Here is a 19,491-nt window from a genome sequence, read left to right on the forward strand (position 1 = left end):
TATTAATAAAACAAAATAGCTTTTTGCTTTTCACCTTCAAGAGTTCAGTGGAAAGTGATTCATTCAGTATTAGAAGAAAGAAGAGATAATGTTGCTGTCATGGCAACTGGTAAGTTGTACTTAAGCAAATAACCTAATCCTTTAAAAAAATAAAACATAAAGAGTTTGAAATGCTTAATCTTTCATTAAACTCTCAAAATACAAATGCAACTACAAATGATGTAAAATATAGAAGAGAGTGAACAAAGAACATGCTCAGATTTATGTATCAATTAGCTTTTAGGATGATAGCATACTAGTATTGACCATTCATCTGTATAAGTACATCATAAAAAGAAATGAAAGCATCAAAGGTTTATTTTTATTTCTATGATCATATTTTTTTCATTTCAAGGATATGGAAAGAGTTTGTGCTTCCAGTATCCACCTGTTTATGTAGGCAAGATTGGCCTTGTCATCTCTCCCCTTATTTCTCTGATGGAAGACCAAGTGCTACAGCTTAAGTAAGTCATGTTATCATTGCCACAACATCACCCTCTTTTTTTCTTCTGTGAGTGAAACATCTGATCCATTATGCATGTTAAAATCTAGTTCACAATAACACATTTCTGCAGGTATTGCTTTATCTTTATTGGTAATAAATGACCCTTTAGTGGAAGAGCTTATCTTCTTTCTTATGTTCTCTGTAATTCAAAGCTACCAGGTGGCCCTGATAAAATTTTTTTAAAAAACATTATTTATGCTGGTTTACATTGAATATCTCAAAATTCTTTTCTCTTTCTGTTACCCTTGCTTTTTAGCTTGATAAGAAGTGTATACATGAAAGTATATTTTTTATCTATGAAAAACTTTTCAGCTTCTTCAACCTGAGCTTGCAATCTGTTTTTAAATTGATACATAATATCTTTACATATTCATGGGGTACTGTAGTATTTTGATACACTCATATCAAATACACTTGATCAAATCAGTGCATTTGTTCATCAACTTGAACATTTATCATTTCTTTGTGCTGGGAACATTTCTAATCTTTTCTTTGAGTTATTTTGAAATATACAGTATTATTGTTGTTAACTATAGTTACCCTACTGTTGGTTAATGAGTACAAACATACAGTTAGATAGAAGGAATAGGTTCTAGCAACCTATTCTTTAACCCCCGTCATCCCCTGCTGCCCTGAGCTTGCAGTCTCTTTCAAAGACCTACCTTAAAAACTTGCATTCTGATAAGGCCCTTGAAGGAATTTGCTTATCAAGTTAGTAAGTGACAAAAAAGAAAATTGCAAAGAACAGGAATATAAATTATTATATTTCTTTATTCTTTCTCACTTAAGAATGAAATTGATATGTGTAGTGTGTACATGGTGCCACAATATTTGTTTTTCTTCTTATAGAATGTCCAACGTCCCAGCTTGCTTCCTTGGATCAGCACAGTCAGAAAATGTTCTAACAGATATTAAATTGTGAGTAATTTTTTTTCCCTCAACTTTTATTTTGGATTTATGGGATGCGTGTGCAAGTTTGTTATGTGGGTGAATTACATGTTGCTGAGGAAGTTGTGAGTAATTTATGTGATTTCTAATCACGTGGTCAGATGTCTGTGGTATATGAGAGAATTTTATACACAAACAAATTTTACTAAATGCATGAAAAAAAAGTCCATAATTTTAAAATGCACTTTCTTTTGTACCTTTGCAGGACTGTTACTTTTTAAATCCTTCAAACTTGAAGAAATCTGTTATTCTCAGTTCTTGGGCTGTAAGATTAGCATTGTACTCACAGAATTATAAAAATTTTGGTCGTGGAAGAGAAGTTGGAGAGTATCAAGATTTGTCTCATTTTATAGATGAGAAAACTGAGGCTCAGAGACAAGTAATTTGCCCAAAATCACACAATGACTGGCTGAGCAGGGACTGGATTCTAGGTCTCTTGCCCAACCAATTCTATCATGATATAATTCCTAAGGAGAATGTCATCTCAGATACACATACACACACCCATTTTGTGTGTGTGTGTGTACATATATATATGTACACACACACACAAACATATGTACACATATATATACATACACAAACATATATTAATATATATGCATATATATGCATGTTTTAATTCAGAACATTTTCATCACTCCTAAAAGAACACCCATTAGCAGTTGCTTTCTTTACCTATGTATTAGTGTATACATACACACGAGATACACATATATTTACTGAGTTTTGATAAATGCATGCAAAGATATAAACCAAACCTCTAACAAGATACAGACTATCACTGACACTCTAGAAAGTTTCTTCATGTCCCTCCCCAGTCTGTCCTTCCATCCTCCATCCTAGGCAAGCCACTGCTCCGATTTTCTCTACCATAGTTTGGTAGAATGCCATATAAATGCAGTCACACAATATTAACTCTTTTGTGTAAGACTTCTTTCATTTGGTGTAATGTTTCTGAGATTCTTCCATGCTGTTGCATGTATCAGTAGTCTTTGGTTTTGTTTTGTTTTGTTTTTGTTTTTTCAGAGTCAGGGTCTCCTTCTGTCACCCAGGCTAGAGTACAGTGGCGCAATCATAGCTTACTGCAGCCTCTCACTACTGGGCTCACGCTATCCTCCTGCCTCTCAAGTAGCTAGGCTGCAGGCATGTTCCACCATGCCTGGCTAATTATTAAATTTTTTGTAGAGACAGGATCTTGCTTGGTTGCCCAGGCTGGTCTTGAACTCCTGGTGTCAGGATTGTTTCCAGTTTTGGATTATTACAAATAAAGCTGAGACACATATAAGTCTTTGTATGGACATATGTTTTGATTTTATTGATACATGTCAAGGAGTGGGATGACTGGATCATGTGGTGGATATATGTTTGACTTTCTTTTTTCTGAGACAAAATTAGAAAGCGATCCTCCTGCCTTGGCTTTCCGATGTGCCGGGATTATAGGCGTGAACCACCGCACCTGATGCAGTTGTTGTTGTTGTTGTTGTTGTTGTTTTAATATCTGATTATTATTTTATTGTATTTCATTGAATATAGCACAGTTTGTTTTTACATTTTCTTATTGATAGACACCTAGGCTATTTTTCTAGTTTTGGACTGTTACTAATAAAGCTGCTATACACATCCTTATAAAAATCTTTTTTGTGAACATGTTTTCTTTTTTTCTAAGCATTTTAAATCACCTTTATTGAGGTGTAATTGACTTACAATAAATTTTATATGCTGAGAATGTATAATTTGATAAGTTTTGACACAGGTATGCACTCATGAAACCATCATCACAATCCAGATAATGAACATATTAATCACCCACAAAGTTTACCTTTTTGTTTTAACCCCAGTCACCGGGTAACTGCTGAGCTCCTTCCTGTTACTGTAGACTAGTTTGCATTTTCTAAACTTATATACACGGAGTCAGTCATATTTTATGTGCTCTTTTTTGTCTGATCTAAATAATGCAGTATAATTATTTTGAGATTCATTCATGTTATTACATTGATTAATAGTTCATTCCTCTGATTGTTAAGTGGATTACATTTTATGGATATCCAACAAGTTGTTTATCCATTCACCTGGTAGACATTTGGATCGTTTCCAGTTTTCGGTTATTACAAATAAAGCTGCTGTGAACATTCGTATGTAAGTCTTTGTATGGACGTATGTTTTCATTTTATGAAGGAGCGGAATGACTGGAACATGTGATGCATATATGTTTAACTTTCTTTTTTCTAATTGAGATAAAATGCACAGAACATAACTTTTACCATTTTAATCATTACTAAAGTCCAGTGGGTTTTGGTATAGTAATAATATATAACCATCATAATTAATTCCAGAACATTTTGCTAACTCCCAAAAGAAATTCCATACCCATTAAGGGGTCATTCCCTATTTTCCCCTTTCTTTTCTTTCTTTTTTTTTGAGTCAGGGTCTCCCTCTGTCTCCCGGGCTGGAGTGCACTCGCATGATCTTAGTTCACTGCAGCCTTGATTTCCTGGGCTCAATTGATCCTCCCACCTCAGTCTCCTGAGTAGCTGGGACTGTAGGCATATGTTGCTATACCTGGCTAATTTGTTTTATTTTTAGTGGAGATGAGTTTTTGCTATGTTGCCCAGGTTATTCTCAAACTCCTGGGCTCAAGTAATTGTCCCACCTCAGCCTTCCAAAATGCTGGGATTACAGGTGTGAGCCACTCTGCCCGGCCTATTGTCTCTGTTCTGCCCACTTCCAACCACTAATCTACTTTCTATCTCTATGATTTGCCTGTTCTGGATGTTTCTGTAAATTAACTTATACAGTATATGGCCTTTTGTGTCTGGCGTCTTCTAATTAGCATAATGATATCAGTACTTCATTCGATCTTTTTTTATGACTGGATAATATTCCATAGTATGGGCATACACATTTTAAAAATTCATTCATCAGTGATGGACATTTGGGTTGTTTCCTTTTTGGCTGTTATGAATAATGATGCTGTGAACATTTGTGTACCAATTTTTTTATGAACATACATTTTCAACGCTTTTGCATATATGCCTAAGAGTGGAATTGCTGGACTATATGCTAATTTTTTAAGAAACTATGAAGCTTTTGAGAGTGATTGTATCATGGGATATTCCCACCAGCAGTGTATGAGAGGTCCAGTTCCTCCCCATCCTTGCTATCACTTAGTCTGGCTGATCTTTAATTTAAGCCATTCTAATAGTATCTCATTGTATTTTTAGTTTGCTTTCCCTAATGACTAATTATATTGAGCATTTTTTCCTACACTTATTGGCCATCTGTATATCTTCTTTGAGGAAGTATCTGTTCAAATCTTTTGCCTATTTTTTACTTAGTGAGTTTTGATAGTCATTTCTATATTCTGAATATAAATTATGTATTTGATATACGCTTTGCAAACATTTTCTCCTAGTTTATGACTTTTCATACTTTCCACACAGTTCTTTTGAAGAGCAGCAGTTTTTCATTTTGATAAAGTCCAGTTTGTCGATTTGTTCTTTTAGAGATTTTGCTTTTAGTGTTTTGACCCAAGGTCACAAAGATTTGCTTTTATATTTTCTCCTAAAAGTTTTATAGTTTTAAGTTTTACATTTAGATTTATGATTCATTTTTAGTAAATATTGTCTATTGTATGAGGTATTGATTACAGTTTATGTATTTTTCACATATTGTTCCAGCTCCATTTTTTAAAAAGACTGTGCTTTTACACTGAATTGACTTTGTACCTTTGTCAAAAATAAATTGACTACATATATGTGGGTCTATTGCTGCACTCTCTATTCTGTGTTCTGTGGATCTATTTGTCTGTCTTGATTGGTGTCTTGATTACTGTAGCTTTATAATACACCTGGAAGTCAGGTAGCGCAGGGCCTCTAGCTTTGCTCTTTTCTTTCAAAGTTGTTCTGGCTATTCTATGTCCTTTGTATTTCTGTGAGCATGTCAGCATCACCTTTTCAACCCATATGCCTGCTGGGATTTTGATTGAGTTTACCTTGAATCTAGATATCGAAACAATTAGCTGTCTTGATAATTATTGTCACTGTTTTATACCGAAGAAACTGGGCATGCTAAAGTAACTTGGCTAACATCACTTACCTTGTAAGAAGTAGAACTGGGCAGTTTGACATCAGAGCTTATTCTTTATACCGTTTCCTATGTTAATTAGAATACAATATTAATTTCATAAAGGTAAAGGCATATCTGTTTTGTTCCTATTTGACTCCTTGTGAAAGCACAATGCCTAGTGCACAATAGACACTTAAACTTATCTGTTGAATGGACAGGTGAATGCTTTTAAAGTCTTTCCATATAGAAAATTAAGTTTCATTACATTTGACTTGATCTAGGTTTTCATTTCATAGAATGGAGAACAGACTCTGTAAATATTTTGCCCCAGACCTAGCCTTATTACAAACATTGTCTTAATTAGGATTCTGTCTACCCAGAATAGAAATTAACTTGAGCTAGCATGAGTGTATATTGAAATTTATATTAAGGATAAAGGAATGTCTCATAGATCCCACTCAAAAGAAATTAGCCAGCCCTTAGGAAGAGACTGGAATTGGGTTTGGAAAATACAATAGGTCTTTCTTTTTATCTGTAGTCTTTAGTGAATCTTCCTCATTTTTCTCTCTGAAGAGATAAGCATTCTCTGCATATATATAGCATTCTTTTAGATTTTCGTGACATAAAGTATTATTTAAACATTCATAAGGTATCTTGATTTTAAGTTGTAATTCCTTGAGATAATTGTTTTCTTTATTGTTAATATGTTTCCTTTCCTGTTTTTTTTTTCTTTTTTGTTTTGTTTGTTTTTACAGAGGTAAATACCGGATTGTATATATAACTCCAGAATACTGTTCAGGTAACATGGGCCTGCTCCAGCAACTTGAGGCTGATATTGGTAAGTGATAAAGAAAGATCTCTGTAAATACTTCCTGAGTTAATATTTAAAGTTAAACCTATGGATGGACACTGGATTTCACTTCTGTTAAAGTTTATTTCAAACATTACTTCCTCCAGGAAATCTCTGACTCTCTAACTTGGTGTTTCACCTATCTTATCCCATGATACTCTATAATTCCTTTTGCTTTAGAAATTAGGCTCTATTATCATAATTACCTGTTGATATATCTGTTTTCTTCCGCTAGGCTATAAACTTGTTTTCAAGGGCAAAATATCACTTTTTAAAATATATGTTTCCCCAATGCAGTGCTTAGCATATAGGCACTTAAACATATTGTTGAATGAATGTTGAATCCTAGGTTCTATGAAATTTTAATTTACTTGTTTTTCATGTTCTGTATCTAAATTAAGTCAGCGTAGTGGTTTTGTACCCTCTTTGTTCATAAGAATCACTTTTCAAACTTTAAAAAAAATGTAGGTAACCAACCCCCAACCTTGAAAATTCTGATTAACAGGCCTGGGGTGGCACGTGGCATTGGTGGCTTCTCACAGGTGATTCTGATATATAGCCAGGGTTGGAAACCACAATACCTTTGATTAGTTGCCACTAGTGAGTATGATTTATTACAAAAACCAAAAACTTAGATAAGTCAGAGTTTATTTCCTAGAAAGTGTAAATATAGAATTAGTCAAAAGCTGATAGCACTTTTTTTGTACTTAAAAATATTTTAAGCCTCAGTATAGTGAGACCTCATCTTTACAAATAATTTTTTAAAAAATTGGCCGAGCCTGGTGGTGCATGCCTGTAGTCCAAGCTACTTGGGTGGCTGAGGTAGGAGGATTGTTTGAGCCTGGGAGATGGAGGCTGTGGTGAGCCAAGATCATGCAACTGCACTCCATCCTGGGCAACAGAGCGAGACCATGCCTCAAAAAAAATTTTTTTTTCTTCTTGGTTGTTAGGCTCAACTATCCAAGAATTGCAATCATGACTTCTATTGCAGATGCCCCTATTTCACACCTTCAGTTGGCCTAACCAAATTTAATTTTTCAATATCATATTATCTTTTTGTATAATTATGTATTCAAATAATTCCAGATAGGTTAGGTTTTCGAATTGCAACGTCTCATTTAATGGTTACTTTCATATAACTGTAGGAAAGCATTTGATAATTTTTCCAACAATATAATGGAAACAAACTTGTATCTTTTTTAGTATGTGTTAAAACCAACCAAAGAATGAGGGCAGCAATTAACATTTCATTAAATATATTAGCAACGAGTACATATATGAGGTCTTAAACTCCCTTATTGACATACTGTATTTTTTGCCTTTAATGGACAATGAATTTGATATATTTCCTATTAGGTTGTATGAAGTTATTGTGAATATTTCACTTTGGATTAAGAATAACTACCCTATATATAAATTTCATGGTTGTATTACAAAAGCTGGGGTCTATGTCCACAGTGGTTTGGGTACGTTTTTACTGTTTGCTTTGTTTCTGTGATAGTGTTAAATGAATAATAAGCTTAAGTATTTAAGCAAATACTTAATACTTTTGACAAGTAGTTAGAACTCTCTATTTTTGTTTTTTTGTAATGGATGAATTATGGACACTGCAATTATTAGAACAGCGTACTTTGCTTATGATGGATGAAAATGTTCTCTGGTTGACTCAGTGTTGAATAAAAAGGGATAAATTAAATAAAAATTATTTTTGAAATATTTTCCTTTGCCTTTTGTTGCGGGAAATTGTACAGTGCTTGCAAAAATGAATATACGCAAGATGTTATTTGTACAGCAGTCTGACATTTAGCTAATCAGATTCCTCATTTTTAGGTAAATGTTAAATTACTTAAGTAGTCTCGATTTTTAACAGAAACAGCAAACATAGTTTTATAGGGAGGCTCCTTACCAACCAGACTTTTAACTTAAGTGAATGTTGGCAAAAGCTTGTCTAAACTGATTTCGAGGGATAAGGTTTAGCTCCATTAAAAGCTAGTTTGTCAAACCTGTAACTAAAGCTTTTAAAAAAAGGAAAGTTTTAAAATAAAAGAGACCATCATCTCTGTTTTAACCTATTTAATTTAAAATCTGGGCTGAAGTAGGAGTATTGCTTGAACCCAGGAGTTCGAGACCAGCCTGGGCAACATAGTGAGACCCCATCTCTGAAAAAAAAATGAGCTGAGCATGGTACCTGTTATAGTGCTAGTTACGAAAGAAAGAAAGAAAGAGAGAGAGAGAGAAGGAAGGAAGGAAGAAAGGAAGGAAGGGGCTGGGAGCGGTGGCTCACACCTGTAATCCCAGCACTTTGGGAGGCCGAGGCGGGTGGATCACGAGGTCAGGAGATTGAGACCATCCTGGCGAACATGGTGAAACCCTGTCTGTACTAAAAATACAAAAAGAAAAAATTAGCCGGGTGTGGTGGCGGGTGCCTGTAGTCCCAGCTACTGGGGAGGGTAAGGCAGGAGAATGGTGTGAACCCGGGAGGCAGAGCTTGCAGTGAGCCGAGATTGCGCCACTGCACTTTAGCCTAAGAAAAGGAAGGAAGGAAGGAAGGAAAGAAGGAAGGAAGGAAGGAAGGAAGGAAAAAATCAGTTACTCACTCAGATTTAGTTTCAAAAGCCAAAATAATTATAGTGATAATATTGAATTTTTTCCAGCCACTCAGTAGTACCCAGAGAATTTTGATACAAATAACTGACTTTGCCCCCATGTTTAGTAGTTTGTTTGTTTTTTTTTGTCTTTCTTTCTCTCTACACTCTCTTAGACTGTTGTAGCTTGTAATGTCAGTGAATTGTAATTGTTTATTTGCATGTCTGTCTCCTCTTTTAGAATTGTGAACTCCTCAGGTCATGGATTGTATTTTATTAGTCTTTTTATTCCTAGAAAAGTGTTTGGATAATAATAGATATTTATTAACCATAATAGGAGTAGTAGCATTTTTTTTTGTGTGTGTGCCAGGCCCTATTTTAGCATTTTATGTGAATGATATAATTTAATTTTTAGAGCATCTAGAAAATGTTAGGTACTATTATTATCCACATTTTACTTGTGAGAGGACTGAGACTTGGAAAGCTTAAGTAACTTGCTTAAGGTAATACACATGGCAGATGGTGGAGCCAGGTTCTGCATCTGGGCAGTCTGACTTTAGAGCTTTTTAATCATCCTCCTCCTAGTGTCCGAACATTATTAATGCTCAGAGAAGTATCAAAGAATAATCATACTCATTGAGGGAAAAAATTATTCTTAAGTATCAATTTGTTAATTGAGGACAAAAGCACTACTTTTACTACTGTGAAAAATCTGAAGACATTGTCACGGATGATTTTACAATAAAATCCTTTTCTGACATGCATTACAACACACTATTGATTCTGTTTCAATGTGTGTGTCTGGTGTAGGGGCAGAGTAGAGAGGCTACTACAGGAAGAAAGAACAAATTACATTTCTTCTTACTTACTTTGTGCATCATGTGATTTAGCTCCTCCCATACCATTTTACATTAGAAAATGTGGCTGTCCTCCTGTGCTTTAATACTGGCATTTCGGAGGACTCTTTGCAATATGATATGTGATCAATCATGGATGGCAATGCAGTTAATTTCAGTAGAAATTTGCTGACTCTTTTTATCTCTTTTAATAGCTAACGCATGAGATAAAATTGAAGGTATTACCAAGGAGAAATGCAGGTGGATAGTTTTGGAGACAAAGTCACAGTAAGCAATTCGTCTCTCCAAGGAATAGTGATGAAAGCTGAGATCCAATAAATGTCTTGTTTGGATTAATACATAAATATTTCCTTTTAAAATTCTTAAGCCTTTTATTCATATATCTCCCCTCTCCCTATTTCGAATAATGATTTTTGGTGTTAATATGATATTTATGCTTCTGTTTTTATAGGAACCAAATACTTTGATTTGGTTATTTATTCTCCTTTGGAGATGTAGATGAGTTTATTTTTTCCTTTTGGCTTTATCTTTTCCTTTATGTGTTTTTCTTTTTTACAGGTATCACACTCATTGCTGTGGATGAGGCTCACTGTATTTCTGAGTGGGGGCATGATTTTAGGAATTCATTCAGGAAGTTGGGCTCCCTAAAGACAGCACTGCCAATGGTAAGCTTCGCCAAGTCTGATGTCCTGAAATTACATTCTTAATAAGGAGAGTGTTCAGGATTGGGGAGTGGTAAAAAAGCTGAAGACTTCACTATAAAAAAGCAAATGGATAATGTAAAAAGAGAACTATCTTTTAAAAAATTCTAAAGTTGGCATATAATCTATTGAGGAATACGGTAGAACAAGGCTTGACAAACCTTTTCTGAAAGGCCCAGATAATAAGTATTTCAAGCTTTATAGGCTGCATGTAGTCTGTATCACATATTCCTCTCTCTGTTTTTTCTTTTAGTAACCCTTTAAAAATGTAAAGAGTTACATTTTTCACTGGTGGGCCATGACAAAACAGGCCGTGGGCCATATTTGTCCGAATGTCTTCTCAGTGATCTTTCATCCATATGTCCTTTTACTCTAGGATGCTGTGAAGTCCTGGTTACCCCTTCTTGTATCACATTGAAAACCTAAAGTTTGAACTATTCTACAGAGATTTTATTAAAGCTTTCGGTATTAGAATTTCCCTTTCTTCCCTCATTATAAAAAATAGCAAATTTTGGCCAGGCACGGTGGCTCACGCCTGTAATCCCAGCACTTTGGGAGGCCGAGGTGGGCGGATCACCTGAGGTCAGGAGTTCGAGACCAGCCTGGTCAACATGGTGAAACCCTGTCTCTACTAAAAATACAAAAATTAGCTGGGCGTGGTGGCAGGTGCCTGTAATCCCAGCTACTCGAGAGGCTGAGGCAGGGGAATTGCTTGAACTCGGGAGGCGGAGGTTGCAGTGAGCAGAGATCGTGCCACTGCATTCCAGCCTGGGCAACAAGAGCGAAACTCTGTCTCAAAAAACAAGCAAATTTTTACATGAATATTCTACATGATCGGCATATTTACATGAATGGTTTAAAAATCCACAAACTAGCACTGTTTTATTTTTTATTTTGAAAATTGTAGATTCACAAGAAGTTGTAAAAAAAAAACGTATATAGAGGTCCTGTGTACCTTTCACCCAGTTTCCTGAACAGTAACATCTTGTGTGACTATAGTACAATATCAAAACTAGGAATATGACATTTGTACAGTATCTAGAGTTTATTCCTATTTCTCTAGTGTACTCTTTTGTATGGCGTGTGTATTGTTCTATACAGTTTAATCTCATGTACATTTGTGTAACTACCACTGCAGTCAGGATGCCAAATGTTCCCTTACCACAAAGCCCCCTGGAGCTGTTCTTCCCACCCCTAGCCCTAGCCACTGGCAACCACAAATCTGGTCTCTATCTCTAAAGTATTATTTCAAGAATGTTATATACATGTAATCATGCAATTTGTCACCTTTTGGAATTAGTTTTTTTCACTCAACATAACTACCTTGAGATCTATCCAAGTTGTTTGTGGTCAGGTGTTGCTTAACAACAGGGATATGTTCTGAGAAATGTGTTCTTAGGACATTTCGTGGTTGTCTGAACATGCATTTACACAAACCTACATGATAAAGCTTACTGCACACCTAGGCTATATGATAGAGCCTATTGCTCCTAGGCTGTAAACCTGTACAGATGTTACTGTAATGAATACTGCAGGCAATTGTAATACAATGGTAAGTATTTGTGTATCTAAACATGTCTAATGTAGAAAAGGCACAGTAAAAATACAGTATAAAAGATAAAAGATGGTATACCTGTATAGGGTGCTTCCTGCGAATGGAGCTTGTAGGACTGGAAGTTGCTCTGAGTGAGCGAGCGAGTGGTGAGTGAATGTAAAGGCCTAGGACATTACTGTACACTACTGTAGACTTTATACATGTTGTACACTTAGGCTACACTAAATTTTTAAATTTTTCTTTAAAAATTTTCTTTCTCCAATAATAAATTAATCTCAGTTTACTGTAACTTTAATTCATAAACCTAAAACATTTTTTGACTTTAGACTCTTGTAATAACTCTTAGATTAAAACATGAACACATTGTACAGCTGTACAATAATTTTTTCTTCCTTGATTAATGCATTCCATAAGGCTTTATTTTAAAATTTTATTATTTTTATTTTTTAAACTTTTTTGTTAAAAACTAAAATACAAACACACATATCAGCCTAGACCTACACAGGGTCAGGATCATCAATGTTGCTGTCTTCCACCTCCACGTCTTGTCCCACTGGAAGTTCTTTAGGGGCAGTAACACTCATGGAGCTGTCATCTGTGATAACAATGCCTTCTCCTAGATCCTTCTGAAGGACCTGCCTGAGGCTGTTACACAGTTAACTTTAAAAAATGAATACGTAGAAGGAGTATATTCTAAAATAATGGAAAAGGATATAGGTAAATACGTAAACCAGTAACATACTTGTTTATTATTCATCAAGTTATATACTATATATAATTGTATGTGCTATACTTTTTAATGCCTGGCAGTGCAGTAGGTTTATTGACAGCAGCATCACCACAAACGTGAGCAGTGCCTTATGCTAAGATAGGAATTTTTCAGCTCCATTATAATCTTATGGGACCACTGTTCTACATGTGGTCCGTCATTGACAGAAATCCCATTAAGTACCAAGTGACTGTTTTTCGGCAGTCTGTTCCTCTTTATTATTACAGAGTATTCCATGGTATGGTTGTACCACAGTTTAACTGTTCACCTGTTGAAGAACTTTTGGGATGTTTTCTAGTTTTTGAATATTATGAATAAAGATGCTATGAACATTTGTGTATATCTCAAATGTTCTTTCTTTTTATTTTTTTGAGACAGAGTCTGGTTCTGTCACCCTGGCTGGAATGCAGTGGCGCGATCTCGGCTCACTGCAAGCTCCGCCTCCTGGGTTCACGCCATTCTCCTGCCTCGGCCTCCCGAGTAGCTGGGACTACAGGCGCCTGCCACCGCGCCTGGGTAATTTTGTGTATTTTTAGTAGAGACAGGGTTTCACCGTGTTAGCCAGGATGGTCTCGATCTTCTGACCTCGTGATCCACCTGCCTCAGCCTCCCAAAGTGCTGGGATTACAGGCGTGAGCCACTGTGCCTGGCCTTCAGAGATTCTTTAATGGGTGAATGGTTAAATAACCTGAAAATATAAAAGTTTTCATTTCTCTGGGATAAATGTCCAGGAGTGTATTTTTAGTTTTTAAGGAATTGTCGACCTGTTTTCCAAAGTGGCTGTAGCATTTTACATTCCTGTCAGCAGTGTGTGAATGATCTAGTTATCCTTGCCACCGTTTGTTGTTGCAACTGTTTTTTATTTTAGCCATTTCAATAGGTGTCAAGTGGTATCTCACTTTTAATTTGCATTTCTCTCATGGCTAATGATGTTGAACGTCTTTTCATATGCTAATTTGCCTCTGGTGAAATTTCTTACATAATTGGAGTGCTTGGTTTTTTCTGTTGAGTTTTAAGAGTTTAAAAAATACATTGTAGATATGAGTCCTTGGTCAGATAAGTGGTTTCAAATATTTCTTTCACTTTGTAGCTTGTCTTTTCATTCTTTTTACCATGTCTTTCACAGAGTAAATATTTAACATTTTAGTGAAATCCAGTTTATCATTTTTTCTTTTATGGATTGTGCTCTTCACCTAGCCCTAGATCCTGAAGATTTTCTCCTGTGGTTCTTTCCTAAAATTGTTACAGTTTTATGTTTTAGGTCTGTGATCCATTTTGAGTTAAATTTTGTATAAGGTGTGAGGTTTAAGTCAAGGTTCATTGTTTTCCCAGTAGATTAAATTGCTGCAGATCCTTTGTTGAATAGGCTGTCCTTCCCCTGTTAAATTGCGTTTGCCCCTTTGTTGAAAGTCATTTGGGTGTATTTGTGTGGGTCTATTTCTGGGTTCTCTAGCCTGTTATATTAATTTTGAACGAATAAAGTTGGCTTATATTTAAGTTTTCTTGGTAGTAGCGAGGCAATGGTGCCTTCTGAGCCCAGGATTTCACAGTTTTGTGAGTAAACTGTGTTAGAAATTGTTTGTTATTCTTTTGGTAGGTTGTCTAGTTCAATTTCATTTTTTGTTAATCTTGCTTATAGATGCAAATTGAGAGGTATCTCAAAAATAGTATCTTTTGTTAGCATATCTCACAGAGTTTGGTTGGAGCAGATATTAAAACAGAACAAACCAAAAAGAAATTAAATAGACTAGTTAGCAAGTTTATATTGAGGGAACATCAAACCATGTGAATTGAGCTCCAATGATGTGGCTGGCCTTGGGTCAGATTTTTGTATCATGGTTCAACAAGGTAGCTATTAAAATCTTCATACTTCTTCTTGAAATAATTCTTTAGTAGTCACATAGGACAGCACACACTCCTGGATTTCTTCTTTCCTTACTGTGTCTTTATTCTCAGCCTCCTGTTTCTTCTCCTCTCCCTGCCCTTTTAATGTTGGCCTTCCAGAACCCTTAGTCTTTGGATCTACCTTTACACTCATTTTCTTGGTCATTTCACCCAACATACAGTTTTATTTTATTTATTTATTTTTGTTTGAGATGGAGTTTCAGTCTTGTTGCCCAGGCTGGAGTACAATGGCGTGATCTCAGCTCACTGCAACCTCTGCCTCCCGGGTTCAAGTGATTCTCCTGCCTCAGCCTCCCCAGTAGTTGGGATTATAGGCATGTGCCACCATGCCTAGCTAATTTTTATATTTTTAGTAGAGATGGGGGTTTCACCATATTGGCCAGGCTGGTCTCGAACTCCTGACCTCAGGTGATCCACCTGCCTTGGCTTTCCAAAGTGCTGAGATTACAGATGTGAGCCACCATGTCCAGCCTACGGTTTTAAATATCAAGTCTATACTGAGAACTCCCAAATTTTTATCTCCATCATAGACTGATATCAGCAGTATATGAGTGATCCAGTTGTTTTTGCCTCTTTGCCAGCATTTGGTGTTGTCACTATTAGTTCATTTTAGCCATTTAATAGAATATATGTACATATATATGTGTGTACACACAGGCACGCATCTAATATAACTACTCAACATGCCTCTGGTGAGATGACCAACAGGTATCTCAGACTTAACCTCTTCCTAACTGACTTCTGCATAGCACTCCGGATCTGCTCTTTCCTCACTCTCCTCCATCTTGTTTAACAGCAGCTCCATTGGCCAAAATTTTGGAATTTTCCTCAATCTTTTCTCTTTTTCTCACACTCTACTGTTTATTTAAACAGTAAGGAAATCTCGTGAGGTCTTCAGAATATATGCAAAATTAAATCACCTCTCTTGATCCCTGCCATTCCCCAGGTACAAGCCACCATCTCCTTAGAGCCTCCTGCTTTCACTCTTCCCATCCCTCATTCTGTTTCAACACAGTGTCCAGAGTGATACTTTAAAAATGAAGTCTGATAGATCATGTCTTCTGCTCAGAACCATCTAGTAGCATGCCATTTCACTCTAAATAAAGGCAAAAGTCCTTATGATGAATTACCGATCCTCATGTGATCTGGCCTTCCATTTTCCCTCTGATCTCATTCTTTACTCGTCTCCTCATTCACCGGATGCAGCCACACCACCCTCCTTGTTTTTCTTCGGACATTCCAGGCATGCTTCAGTGCCTGGGCTTTGCGCCTGCTGCTTCCTCTCCCTGAATACGTTTCCCTCACATTATCTATAGGATGTTCTCCTCTACTTCTCTCAGATCTCTTGCATTTAGGCCTCCTGGGCCACCATATTTGAAATATCAGATTAGTTCCCCCTCCCCCATCATTCAGCATTCCTTGTAAATCTTTGCTGTTTTAAAAATAGCACTATCACTGTCTAACTTACTGTGTTATATTTTGTTAATTTTCTGTGGGTTCTTCTTCACTAGCATATTCTTTGTAGGGAGGAGTTTTTGATTGTTTGGTTTATAAAATCTGGAAAAATACCTGGCTTATAGGAGGTGCTCAATATATAATGGGGTGAATGAATGAATGAATTATGATGAGAAAGCTGAGAATCAGTAAAGTGACTTTCCAAAACAGGTAGTGGGCAGTATAGAGTTGGGCCATAAATAGCTACACCATACGACATCCTGCTAGTTTCTAAAGCAAATGATTTGAAAGAGGCATAAAACGTAATTTCTGCCCTCAAGTAGCTCATAGTTCAGTAAAGGAGTTTAGATTCATACCTGTAACAGTAGAAGTAATAGCACCAAATGAAATATGGTATTATGAATTGGTACAAACAATACAAAAAGATGAACAGTGTTAGTAGTACGTGTTTAGAAGGGATTTCTGTGGTGAAAGTCACTAGGCACAGTGCACCTGGAGGACTGATTTTCATTAATTTAGAATGGTTTAAAGTAAGCTTTTGGAAACTAGGAGGATTACTTTCTGTAATCCTTTCCTAGGCCTTTGATTCTAGAAGGATTGTGTTAAAGGAGTTTTAAATATTTTATACAGTTCTTAAACATTTTTAAGCTTGAATTAAATCTTTTATTATGTCTGGCCATGGATGTCATTGGATCATTTTCATTTCTTGGGAGGATTAATAAAGCACATTCCTTCTGTTGGGCCTCCAGTGCAGGGAGCGTGTTGGCCGAGCAGTGGCTGAGAAAACGTTTTTCCCCTGGTGTTTTCAAGAACCCTCTTTATTAGCTAAGTGGTGAGACATGCCACCTGGTGGTTATAGTACTATCATTTTTCTCACTGTTCTTGGTGCTTTTTTTCTCCTTCTGATTCCAGTTATACTAGGACAACTGCTATAAACCTGGAATGTTTCACACTATATTATTTCAATAATTTCAAAAACAGCAGAAATCACTAAGCTGTTTGGCACAAAGATTCCTATTTGGAAGGAATCAGACAAAGTGAGTGTTGAGAAAGAACAGCCAGGCAGAAAGCTTTGCATCAGTCTTAAAGTTCTTTACATTTCAAGTAAGAGGAACTGTGAAATCCATAAGACGTGGGGTTTTTCTATTACTTTCTCCCCAGTATCTATTACAAAGATCAGCACATAGTAGGTACTCAGTAACTATTTAGAATGAGTGCATGAATGAATGAAGTATGTGTGATGTTATGGAGTACAAAGTTAGAATTAGCAACATGACCTGAATTTAGAAGCAGGTGGGATACTTATACTTTTCTCAATCTGTGGGCACTACACCATTGAAATATATGTCTAAGATTAATTTATATTTGGTTGTTTGATTTAGCAAAACTTGCTGCCTGTTAAAAAGAAATTAAGACCTGCCAACTTAAAGAATACATTTTGTGAGTTAAGAACTAAGTGACAGTATAATTTATTACCCAAAGCAGTTTGCTTCTGAAAATTAAAGAGTTCAAGCTATCAATAATTACGCTGTGACTGCAGGCATAAACTGGGAATGTCCCAGCAAATGAGGATGTATTGTCACCCTTCTCAGCCTGCCTGTGTGTTGTTTTTAAGCTTCACTCTAGTTTATATATTTTAAATGTCATAAAATACCACATACTTATAAGAGAAAAGGTTCTATTCATTGCTGAAGTGGAAGTTTATCATTAATTTTTAATATATTCTGTTACTTTATTTTCTAATTGTAGAAGCAACATTCTTAGCTATATCTTTCTAGAATGTTAAGGCAAAAGAGTAAATTTATAGTGATTTTCACTGTTACCAGATTGCTGGAATAGGGAATTTCTGGTAGCAAAATGGGAATTTTTAAGTTGGAAGGGTCTAACACATCATATAGCCCTCTCCATCTCATTTTTTTTGCTGAAAAAACTGAGCCCTTGCAAATGTCAGTTGCAAATCTGGGGGTAGTACTCATGTCTCTGAAGTTCTTATATAGAATTCATTTTATTTATTTTAATAACAATATCTATAATAGTTGAAACTTTTTGAGTGCTTACTATATTTCATGCATTACGTTCAGCACTTTACATGTTTTATCTCACTTGATATTCACAACTTTATGAGCTTGGCACTGTTATTGTAGCCATTTTATAGATGAGGAAACTGAAGCTTAGAGAGTTAAATAAAGAGCTCAAAATCTCACATCTAGTAAGTGGCAAAAGCAGGATTTCAACTCAAGCAATCTGATTCCAAAACAGACTTTTTCCACTGTGCTGCCATTCTTTTGCCTGGTTTTCCTGTTAACTTCTTAAATATATGTCATGTTTCATGCTTACTTCCTCATTTTCATAAATATATTACCTGCCCACTTATACATTATATTGCTTAGAAACAAACCCAACCCTCTTTTCTTATGGACTGTATCCTGAAAATCACTGTTTTTAATATGCAGTTAAACAAGTATTTTATTAGTGCATTTATATAAATTATTTAACCGAAACACTTAACTGGTGAAAGTGCTTTACTGTGAGAGTGAGAATGTGCATGTTCTAAGAACCTCTAATTTTTAAACCTCCCTTATTCTCAGCCTTATATTTGTTAAAACCTGTGTGTTAACACAGATGCACCCATGTTAGGGGTTGATTAGAGAAACCAACCTCTTTGTAGATTAGCTTGTTCATCTTTAAGTTGCTAGGCAGGCACTGTAAATTCAGAGAACAATCTGATTGTAAGCCACAAATCAATGAAGTTAATTTTGGGGTTGCCTTTTAAAATAGTGTCACAAAATTTAAGGATAAAGAATGCAAAAATGATGCCAATTATCTCGTCACATTAGTTTTGATTTAATTTTTTTAATTTGAAAAAACCTACTCTTAAACTTAATTGATTTTTTTTTTAATATGAGTTTGGAGATAATTTTTAATTCAGTAAAGTTATAGTGATTGAAAAAGTAGTTTATAATTTTTAATAAATTGATCTTGTTTTAATTTTGAGTCATATTCTAGAATTGCTTCTTTGCAAATTGGTAAATTGCACATACATTTCCACTTACATACAAGATAATTGCTATAGTTGGTTTGTATAATAGATGCAGTGCATCTGAAGAGGTATTTTATGAGAATATTGTTTCCTGTATCTGTCACGAGCCAAAAAGAATATTTTTAAGAAAGTTATATTCTTGGTGATAGAACAGCTAATAATTTAGAAACAACTGTAAGACAGTCCACTTTTTCTGATTATGAAATAATACCAT

At 35.5% G+C, this 19,491-nt stretch overlaps 1 protein-coding gene across 11 annotated transcripts in view; it reads left to right on the top strand.

Annotated features, from left to right (window-relative positions):
• Window positions 1-19,491, top strand: part of WRN (WRN RecQ like helicase) — a 142,933-nt gene that overhangs the window by 61,502 nt on the left and 61,940 nt on the right. For all 11 annotated transcript variants that reach the window (XM_024250704.3, XM_063726361.1, XM_054561026.2 and 8 more), the window contains 5 exon segments: window positions 42-109; window positions 395-503; window positions 1,394-1,462; window positions 6,316-6,398; window positions 10,411-10,517. In XM_024250704.3, coding sequence (XP_024106472.3) covers window positions 42-109; window positions 395-503; window positions 1,394-1,462; window positions 6,316-6,398; window positions 10,411-10,517 — 436 coding nt within the window.

The sequence above is a fragment of the Pongo abelii genome, chromosome 7, assembly GCF_028885655.2.
Source record: "Pongo abelii isolate AG06213 chromosome 7, NHGRI_mPonAbe1-v2.0_pri, whole genome shotgun sequence".
Classification (NCBI taxonomy): Eukaryota; Metazoa; Chordata; class Mammalia; order Primates; family Hominidae; genus Pongo; species Pongo abelii.